The sequence below is a fragment of the Hippichthys cyanospilos genome, chromosome 18 (assembly GCF_059441005.1).
Source record: "Hippichthys cyanospilos isolate Australia breed blue-spotted pipefish chromosome 18, RoL_Hcya_1.0, whole genome shotgun sequence".
NCBI classification, from domain to species: domain Eukaryota; kingdom Metazoa; phylum Chordata; class Actinopteri; order Syngnathiformes; family Syngnathidae; genus Hippichthys; species Hippichthys cyanospilos.
Window position 1 is genome coordinate 7,024,413 of NC_142386.1, and position 10,901 is coordinate 7,035,313.

The window sequence follows — 10,901 nt, forward strand, 5'->3', positions numbered from 1 at the left end:
TAGGACCGTGCCATTTCTGCAGCCATTTACAAGGACGCTCTTCTCATTTAGCCATGCCCAGCAGTGTAAAGCTCATATTTACACTTTTTTTGTATATGTGTATATGTACCCATATCACCATCCGAGTTTACACAATTCCTTTCAAATTATTTACAGACAAAAGCTTAACATTATACTGCTGGAATGGCTAAATGAGTAAAGTATCCCTTGAATATGCAGTTAAATGTTAAGTTGTTGCATTTTCAAGGTGAAATGGTGTCCTGCACAAAACGATTTTTGCTGAAGGGTGCCTTGCGCCCAGTTCCCATATTTTTTTCCTTTTAGTCGTTTGGGTGGCATTGAAACAAAGAAAAGAAAAAATGATGAAATTCATCCTTTCTTATTAGCTGCTAATCCCATCCGGTAATGACCACTACTATGACTTCTCATCAGTCTCGCTATCCAATCTGCATTTCAGTCGAGAACAGCTTTGCGACGTGTATGCCGGTGCTACGTTTGCCCACGAACGTCTGGGTGTTGCTCTCCCCCGCAGTTGGTCACCCGGGGCTGCGAAGCCCTGGAGGTCACCCCGCTACGCGACGGGGTGGGCCAGCCGGGCTTCCTGATGAACGAGGAGGGCTTCGTGACGGAGCTGCAGCGCTTCTGCTACGCCGAGAGCGGCGGCTTGCAGTTGTGGGCCCGCGTGGTGCGCCTGTGCGGCCACCCCTTGGTCCACCTCAGCGCCGACGAGAGGACCGGGCTTCTCCGCACGGCGCACAAGATCCACATCACCGTCATCCCGCCCGACGAGAACGGGAAACCGCGAAGGTGGGAGAACCTGCACGGCGGACCGGGGAGCTTATGATTGGAGCGATGTATTTCTTTGTGTTCTTTAGGAGCTTCTCCGAGCTGTACCAGAAAGCCATCAAGGACGCGGAGTGTAAGCCTGGCGAGGATCAGTCCGCCGAGGCCTGGGTGCTCGATGAGCGGGAGGAAGAGGAGCGGACGGCGGACCGGCGGCCCGAGGCGGAGAGCGTCGGCGAGGCGGACGCAGAACGGGATCTGGCGGAAGAGCATCAAGGCCCGCGCGAGACAAGCGTTGCAGACTCGCTCCCGGTGCCGCCCTGCCTGCCCTTGTTGCGGGCCACTTCCCTGCAGGACCAATCGTCCAATCGGGACCAGGAGGGCTCGCCACTCACGCGCACTTTTTCTTTAGAGAGGCATTCATCTTACAGCCATACCTCGGAGGGGTGAGTCTTTCGAGCAATTTGGAAAAACACAAAGCTCTTCAGCATGGCATGATGAATTGCAAAAAATGCTTCCGATTGTAAACACAACTTTAAAACATGTTTTATATAAATGGACTTTTTTTTTTTTCTTTTTGGGCCGATATGGATTCATTTTACTCTAAATATAGTTGGGTTGAAAGAAAAACCTAATTGTGGGTCCGTAAAAGAACCACCCAACATTTAAGTTAGTTTTGCTCAAAACAACCCCCTAAAAATAGGTCAACCCCAAAAGTTTGTTTTTTTTTTTCAAAATGAATTTGATTGGGTTATTTATCACCCAACTTTTTTTTATCCGACATGTTGATTATTCATTTTCAGTAAAGGGAAAACATTGGCAACAAATTTTAATTAAAAAAAAAAAATCCAATTTTTAGTTTTGTTGAAACTTCTTACGCATACACCGTAAAAACCTTTAGGTTGAAAATAACCCAATAATGTGTCAAAAAGGACCGATACAATATTTTGGTCAATTTCACCTAACTTTTTGTGTTTTTTTTGTGCTTTTCTTTTAATCCCTAACCATAACCCAGCAAATTGTTAGGTTGAAATGAATCCACTTATTGGTATGTCAAATCTTTTTTGAGACAACATACATCTTTTGTGGTTGAATAGTGTGGTTACTTGTTACTTAAAATTGTGTCCATCTGTGATGTTTACCATGCCACGGACACAAACGTCACCAAGCCATAACAGCGGATATATTTTCTGTTGTCGTTCTTCTGTTTTCTCCTCTCATCCTTCATCTTTGTCTGGCAGACACATTTATGACAACGTGTCCTTGAAAGAAGACCGCCACATCTACGAGAATGTGGGCGAGCTGAGAGATGCCACGCCCGATTTAATATTGGCGGTCAAGCCCAAATTCGCCCTGGAGGAGGAACAGGTGACTTGGAGCCATAGAAGGTTCATCAATACTGTCTCCTGCTATGTTTTTTTTTTTTTTTCATCTTTGCCCTCATGTTTTTTTCAGTTCATTGCGGATTTTGGGGACGACAAAGCTTCAGCGAGCGAATCGTCTCTCTCCTCCTCCAGGTTGTCGTGTGACCGAGCTGAGAGGAACTCAAGAGCCTTAAGTCTTCACAACTCCATCACCAAGAGTAAGACTTTGAAAGCATGGAATGCGCACTCACACAGTGTTTGCGCACAACATTGTCTAAATGCGCTAAAGTAATCAATTACTCCAATGCCTTATTACATAAAGCTATTGATTAATTGAGATACTAAAGGATTGAAGTAACTGATTACTTTGGGCAACAAGTACTGTATTATCAATGACTTTAGGTAATTGCTTTATCGATTATTTTATTGGATAAAGTAACGGATTACTTTAAAACTTCATTACCTAAATTTATTGATGACTTTAGTACTGAGCTTGTTTGGTGCCGTCCATTTTTAGGCCCTCCTTTAGCCAAACGCTTGAAAAGAAAAATGGAACAAGAAAAAAAACCGAAGTACCTGGAATTGGATGTTTGGATTTAACAGTCAAAACGTTTTTGGAAATGAATGGCTTAAACATCGTTGTGTTTGAGGGGAAAAAGGGAAAATTGGGCTGGCGTTTGGGCCCTGAACTGAAGTTGAATGAGGCGTTTTTTTCATATGATGACCCTGCGCAAAGCTGCTCCAGTGATGGCCAGATGAAACAATTAGCAATCATTTCTATTTGCTTTGTGCCTGGAACGCCTTTTCCTCCCCCCTTCTCCTTTTTGTGTTCAAGCGCTCTTTTCACCATCATCCCTCTGCATCCCTTTGTCCTCCCTCCTGTCCTCTCATGCATCCTGCCCCCTTTTTCCGCTAATCTAATATCAGCCCTCGCTCTGCTGCCACCCCCTGCCAGGACCGGGATAAAAAGGGGGACAGATGGGTGGTGGGAGGGGTGGAGTTTTAGTTCAAGACACACTCCTAATACCATCTGCTGTGCCTCCACCTCACCATTTAACAGCCGTGAGTGGACAGCCACTGCAGATTTATGATCATTGTGTGTGTGTGTGTCGGGGGTGGGGGATTATTTTTGCCCTCTGGTCACCTTATCAAATGTGGCAATTAGGATCGGCTATATTGTACCTAACAACTGTCAACAACTGACTCGATGATTAAAATCCTCATTTTGCATTTACACTAAGGGAAGATTTGCCCTACATTCAGCCTAAAACATCTGCAGAAGGGCCGAGCTGAATCTGTTCAGCATTAACACAGCAGCGCCACACTGTGGTGGCTTTTATTTATTTTTCCTCCAAAAACTTTCAAGTCAAAATGAAAGCGTCTGTAACAAAAAAAAAAAAAAATGCTGTCGCGGTGTTCTATTGGCCCAGATGCATGTGATTAAAGTGTTTGATGCCGCGGCCACGCTGATATGGAAACCTTGCTCTCAGTTCTCTCCGAGACCACGGATTCCACCGAAGAAGAGTGGCAGTCCATCGCCGACCTGGCCACAGCGTGCCGCAGCATCCTGGAGGCTCTGTCACGCGAGGGTGAGCAACTATTTAAGCGTGCAATGATGTGAATGCCAAATAATCATCAGACGGGGAGAAGGACATCATCATCAAAAAACATTAAAAAAAGAATGGAATGCACATGCATCCAACCAGAAAAACTTGCCAACCATTACGCTAGGTACTTCCCTTGAACATATTGTGAAGAGAAATAAGTGTGGCATTATATTTAGTTAACCCATTGTATTGATCATTTTTGGATCATTTTCTTGCACATCATTCACGCAGTATTTTAGCCAATGGATGGTAGTGTAATAACTCAGTGGTGGCGCCATTTTGGACTTGGACATGTTGTCACCGTTTGGGTGAAATTTCAGCTCCCCGGCGCCTTCTTTCAATGTCGTTTCTTTGTGAAATGCCTTTGATGTAAAGCGCAAAGGACAAAATACTGCACAAGGGTTAAAAGCAAGCATCGAATAATTTGATCATGAGTGATCTGGGTCAGTACATCGCTCTCGGAATTCAGTTAGGCTGCTTTATTTCAAAGTCGATGGCGGCCATTTTCTGACACTAATGACGTCGGAAAAACAGGCAACAAAATGTCACAAAGGCAATCCTCAATTCATTTAGTTTTTACGTTGCCGGTGAAATAAATGACATTATAGTAGGCGGAATGCTGATGCATCTCTCTTAGTCTGCTGTGATAGCCTCCAGCACACACATACTGTACAAAAAAAAAAATACCTTGATGGATGCTATTTTAGTTCGGTAGCATCAAATGTTCCTCTTGTGACAGATCGTAAAGCTGGAGATCAATCGGGTGCTGAGACGGACGGCAAGCTGAACACAAAGGAGAGGTAGGTAGAAATCGTATCGGTTCTTGATGTTACGCTCATTCAACCGTTGCCATTTTAGAAAATATTTCGGCTCCGGCCTAACTGTGTGGAGCTTGCATGTTGCTAATTGTAATAGAAAAGTAGACTTTGCCGAGTACGCCGGGAGAGAAGCGGAAACACACTTTTGACATTTGAAAGTGCACGCGGTGCATCGAAGGAGCGCCATCAAAACAAGACAAGCGGAGAAAACTTGATGATTAAGTCAAACCTAAACACAACACGAAAAAGTAAGAAAAACGAGACCATCTTTAACCAATAACGGACAATGGGTTAAAAGAAAAAAAGGGCAAGTATGCAAATTCGCAAACGTTGCTGGGCCATCCCTAACCTGGCGTGTTTGTGCTGCAGTGACTCTCCAGGCCACCTGGAGGAGAAAGTGTCCCAGCTGGAGGCCATGCTGAAGAAGCTGCAGGATGACCTGCAAAAGGTGCTTTGATTTTCATCTAGGCCGCATTTGCATTTCCACTTAATTGCACAGGAGAGTCAGCAGGTGGGAGCAAAGTGCTCGCGTCTGGTTTACGTGTTGAAGGCCAATGCACCTTTTACTACTGAGATTCAATACACTGTTGTGTTTTTTTGTTTGTTTGTTTGTTTTACACTAGTACTGTCAAATGTTCTGTGCTTGGATGAATCTGCTGCCACTCCTGTTGTAATTTAAATACCGCTCAAAACTGTAATCACTATTTCATTTTGATCTTTGGTTGAATCTCGTCATGTTTTGTTCACGTAGAAAATTGTGTGGAAAGTTGTCTTGTGTTGAGCCAGAATATTCACAATGGACTTTTGCCCCCCAGCAAACTGCTGCTTGACGGAAATACTTTGAAACACAAGGTTGCCTTGCTTTATTAAGAATTGTCGATACTGTACAGAATGTGTGTCTACTGTATGTGTGTGTACAAAACTTTTATTTCTCACTATAATTTATATGGAAAGTTATTTATAAAAGTTCTTGACTGGGACAGCAACTGTGACTCTTCCATTTTGACTCATGGGTGACACCGCTTGGCTACGGTTCATTTGAACAGTTGTCATTTCGATGGAACGATTGGCAGCCGATGAAAGCAGTTTTAACCGCGGTTTAACATTTTCAATATTTTGGGGGGGGGGGGGGAACATCTGTATAACAAAGTACCTGTATGGACCGAGGAAAAAAGCAAACCAAAAATGTGTCTTTGGGATTGAATGAGTTAATGGCCGTCCTCTCCATCCATCATGTTTAGAACTGTATTTGATATATCGACCAACACGTTAATGAAAATATCAGATACTTCACAGTACCATGCAGTGCTGTATGGGTATTATTTGTAATATGTCATGACGGAAAACTACGGCTAGAAAATAGTGCTAGTCCGTGTTTTGTTTCAGCAAAGTTTGACCTTTGTTGTTTCACTTTTGACGTCTTGCGGGCACGCACGCACGCCGTAGCTCCCGGCTCCCTCGCCGTTTGGTCGGTGCCACACGCAGCCATCTGAGAGACGGCCTTTTGTTTTTGTTTGTGTGCCCGTGCCTTCCAGGAGAAGGAGGACAAGGCGGCGCTGCAGGCCGAGGTGCAGAGCCTGCGGCAGAACAACCAGCGGCTGCAGGAAGAGTCGCAGAGCACGGTGGCCCGCCTCATCAAAGTCACCGAGCTTCTGTGCAACGTCAACAAACCCTGTTAGCGCTCGCCGCCGCCGCCAATAACAATCTGCGCAGCCGCGTGGAGCGCGCGCGCACACCTGACCGGCCCCCCCGGTGACAGCTGGACCTGCCCGCCTGCCGGTTGAGGCGTATGCAAATCGACTCCCAAAAGTCATGACGTTCCTTTACAAGCGTGCGGCTGCTGTTAGCGCGCTAAACCCGAGCGAGCTCTCGTGTGCATCTCTTACTGTACTTTGCTTCAACTACTCGATAAGCCGGGCTGCTCGGCCCTTCCGTTTCGAGTTCCCGCTTTACGCGAGCGTGCCACTACCAAAGTGGAGTCAACTGTTTTGGACCGGGCCTTGTTTGAATGCGCCGCAAAGTCATTTGAACCCGTCGGCAAACTCATTTAAACGTACCGCAGGCGTTGGGGCAGATTGAGAAATGATCAGCCAGCATCTACTAGCGGCGTTTTCTGAACAAATAATTCAATTCTCATTGTTGCTGAGCTTGTTAAATGGCTGTAATGCAAAATTGCACGGTCAATACCCCGTTCAAGTGTCTTTTCGGCACATTTGAATGACTATCAATACGTTTGAATGACGTTCAAATACGTCGGCCACAGTCAAAACGGTTCGCTCTACGCTGGCAGCCAAAGTGAACATTTTTCACTGGCAAAATCTTTCGAACGTACTTGCAATTCCCTTTGAATTTGTTTGAAAGTATGCTAGAACGTATTTGAAAAAGTTTGAAGGTACATATTTAAAAACGTCCGATCGTACTTGTTGGCTGAATGAAAAACGCAGTCGTAGGCTTTTGACGAGTAGACTCCGTAGCATTATGAAGAAAAATGCTGTTTTAAGCATTTAGCTTACAACTTATTTGCATGTATGTTTGAAAATATCTCAAAATGTACTTGCAGGCCGATTGTTAAAAACAGAGCATTTGTGGGCCACATTGTAGTTCTAGTTTCTGTTGGAGGGCCATTGTGACTGTGAAGTCAAATAAATTTGAAGCACGACTATCACAAGTACAAAAAAAACTGTTCAAAAGGAGTATTGGTGACAAAAAAAAAAAATTAAGTTGAAGACAACTTGCAAATATAGTATTTTTGCCAGAAATTTAAAGCTATAATTAGCATTTCACGGGCCACATAAATTTCTGTGGCGAGCCAAATCTGGCCCCCGGGCCTCGAGTTTGACACACAGGGGTCTTGACGAGCATACCCTATAGCATTATTGCGAAAAATGCAATATTTTTAGCATTTAGCTCTCAAGTACATTTGAAACTTTTTGGTTTGCGATACATTTGAATGTATTTACGAGTACAATGAAAGCCCAGTTAAAGGAAGGTGCAAATGCGTCTCAACGTACTAGTAGGCTAAATGCTTCAAAACGGGACAAATTTTTCCCAGGGTGCTGATGAGCGCCCCCTATAGCATTATGATGAAAAATTTGTGGTTTTAGCTCAGCTTTGCAAGTACGTTCGTATGGATGTGTGTGTGTGTGTGGCATGTGCGTACCACGTAGATGTGAAGATGTGTTTGATTCTCGTGTGGAAGGTCTTAAAAAGACAGTGTTAGAAAAAAATATACAAGAGGTCAGTTCCAAGCCTCTGTAGGCAACTCCAAGGCCGCATATGTAAGAATGCCAACCCCTGCTTCTTAGTAGTACTGTACTCAAGTTTTTGGAAGGGACGCTCCCTTCACGAAAAGGGAAAAAAGGAGGAAAAACAAGATGAGCCTCTATGTGTACGTGCACTGAAACGGGGCCGCTAGCACCCTTGAAGATACACAGTGGCAGGAAAGAAGCTTGTTTTCCTGGAACCTCACTGAAAAGTTGTAGCAGCCATACTGTAGAAGTTCTCCTCCTACTGGCCTGGCCACACCAAAACGGCAGCTTTTATCGCGTTAGGTGTCAAATCAAACACCTCTTAGTCGAGAACATGGCGTCACACTAGAAAATTCACAATATGGCTTTGACAAATGTTTTGTGACTGTTGGCTGGCTTTTGAGTGGTAACAGTGAGAGGTGATCTTCCAATTTTTTTTTTATTTTTTTATGTGTTCTGGAATCATTCTTGCACTTTTTTGGTCAAATCAGCACTGGACAGAGGCACATATTGGATGTGATTTTTCCTGCCTTTGCTCTTCCCTATATATTACCTCACCTTTTTTTTTGTGGAAGCACCCTGAACAAGATGTTTTTGGAAATAGACCGACTGCTTCTCCTTAGTGCCAACAAACGCCCAGGCAGCTCTCCAAGCGTTCCTCCCGGATGGAGACCCTTCTTTCATCTCTCACTCGCGTTTCGAACATCCGCTCAGACTCTTGTTTTGTGTACAAACTTTCTCTTGTGAGGTTATTTTCGAGTCACTGTGAATACCTGGTACCAGCATATGAAGATACAGTATATACAGATGAAATGATGAATCTTATCTTTATTAGCCGTACGTGAGGATGCTTTGTACAGCTCCTGTTGTACAGACGTCATCTGGTGGACACGCTGAAGCCTCCAGACCCAACTATTGGTGTGAGAAGGCACGTTTTCCTCATTCAAATCCCAAAGATGTAGTTTTACGTTTTAAGGGTCTAGACATTTAATAACGGGCACTTTTTTCATTTTTTTCTTCAGGCGTTTAGGTTCTTAGGCAGAGGTGAGCAACTTTCATTTTTTGCTGGGCCGACGTTCGTCAGAGCCCCGCCCCCTTTCTGTCACCGTCGGTCCGTCATTTTTTTCAAGCCAGATAAAATTGTAATTGTCGCTTCGTCAAGCCGTCGCTGTATTTTTGCCCCATCTTCCGCCACCACTAGACCGCGACATTTGACTTATTTTTTTCTGATCTGTCATTCATCAAACGCTGGTCTACTGGCTGCACTCTGGCACACTGCACTCACACTAATTCTTTGTTCAGTTTTTGTATTTACTCTTAGTTAACACAACGTCTACTTCTACAGTTACACTGCCGTTGAAACATAACACAGTAATATAAGTGTAACACGAAAACAAAGCCAGCTAAGGTGTTTGAAAAGTAATCCATTGCTTTAGTACATAAGTAATCAATTCCTTTAGTACTTTAGTAGTAAAGGACATTAATCTGAGAGTAATTGATTGGTAAAGTAACAAATTACTTTCTTTGTTCTTAATTTGTATAGTGCTAGCCATATTTGGACCATCTCGCCAAACACATGACAAAAAATTTAATACCTGGGATTGAATGTCTGCTCTTGAAAAATGTAAAAATACGTCTTTGGGATTGAATGAGTTAAGCGTGTCTCGTATTGTTGTTGAGATTGTAAAAGGTCGGTGAAGCATGAGAATGTGACTTCCCCTCTCTGTTTGTGTATGTGTGTGCGTCGAAATGTCACTTATTAACCATGCAAACGTGGATTTTATTGTAGCGCTTGAAACCCGAGGGAAGGAAGAAAAATGTGAACGGGCGGAGTTGCAAAGTGCTCTTGGCTTGCCCCTGAATTGCGACTTTACAACAGGGAGCCGGCAATGATGAAAGCATATCCGTAAAACCGGCGCTCTAGTTTCCACAAGGTCTTAAAAAAAACACCATTAGGTACGCCTTAACGAGCAAGGTCCGGACAGGAAGGTCAAAGCGGGACTTCTCTTGACTTTGTGCCTACCTGAAATTGTAATGAAATTGTATGTTAAGCCAGCTCACTTTTCTCATTTCCCTTGGTTGCGTCAACTTGAGCTTTCTTGCAGATCAAGGTCATAACATCTGATTTTGCATCTGCTCGGAGACCGAAACCCATTTCCGATGACGATGATTTTGGTCTCAGCTGAGGCTTGTAAGTGAAGCAATCAGACAAATATATGATTTCTAAACCTGAATAAAAGTGGCAAAGGGTGCTTAACATGACATGAAGGCTTGACATGAATGCGCCGAGATATCCAAACTGGGGGCCATTTGCGGTCCGCCATTCATTTTTCAGTGGCCCGTAGGATTAATTCAACATTTGACACGGCCCGTGAGGCTAGCTAGTTGAAAATACTTAAGTAAGTTTATATACTGTACAGCAGTGGTTCTCAACCTTTTTTCAGTGATGTACCCCTGAACCAGTGCAAAGCATTTTGGGGGTTAAAAAAACAACCTTAAAACATGCCATCACTGTTTGACTTAAACGTTAGAACCCTTCAAACTTCATTTGTGTTTGTCCACGAAAAATAATCAACATAAAATGTTCTCTTTTGATCATAGGAAAGATCGGTTATCAAAAACAAATAGGTTCATTATTAATACATATTTGTCTACAAAAAATAATCAATATAAAATGTAAGACCTGTTCTCAAAAAGAAATATTTGTCCATAGAAAAATATTAAACTTATAGTGTCCTCTTTTGGGATCAAAGTAGAGATGTGTTCACAAAAAAAAAAAAAAAAAAAAGAACTTGACAGGTAACAAGTGGCACGTGACATGTAGGGTCGAGCCATTCTAGCATGGGGGAGAATCATGCTTTTAAAAATAATGAAATTAAATAACCTTCTGAACATAACATTTGTTTAATGAACTTATATTTTCCTGAAACATTTAATTAAATTAATAATTTGAAGACTTTTTGCATGTTGGTTTGATTTATCTCGAGTACCCCCTGAAGTACCCGCACCCCCATTTGAGAACCACTGCTGTAGAGCTATACATCCCTAAAGCTTTAAATGTGCAAAAAGTCTTCAAATTAT

At 43.3% G+C, this 10,901-nt stretch overlaps 1 protein-coding gene across 2 annotated transcripts in view; it reads left to right on the top strand.

Annotated features, from left to right (window-relative positions):
* Nucleotides 1–10,082, top strand: part of sipa1 (signal-induced proliferation-associated 1) — a 28,797-nt gene extending 18,715 nt beyond the window's left edge. For both annotated transcript variants that reach the window (XM_088440490.1, XM_088440491.1), the window contains 8 exons: nucleotides 533–807; nucleotides 876–1,229; nucleotides 2,025–2,151; nucleotides 2,239–2,365; nucleotides 3,638–3,736; nucleotides 4,494–4,554; nucleotides 4,942–5,020; nucleotides 6,108–10,082. In XM_088440490.1, coding sequence (XP_088296616.1) covers nucleotides 533–807; nucleotides 876–1,229; nucleotides 2,025–2,151; nucleotides 2,239–2,365; nucleotides 3,638–3,736; nucleotides 4,494–4,554; nucleotides 4,942–5,020; nucleotides 6,108–6,251 — 1,266 coding nt within the window. In that variant the 3' untranslated portion in view covers nucleotides 6,252–10,082. The remainder of the gene's footprint in view (nucleotides 1–532; nucleotides 808–875; nucleotides 1,230–2,024; nucleotides 2,152–2,238; nucleotides 2,366–3,637; nucleotides 3,737–4,493; nucleotides 4,555–4,941; nucleotides 5,021–6,107) is intronic.
* The last annotated feature ends 819 nt before the right edge of the window (nucleotides 10,083–10,901 follow it).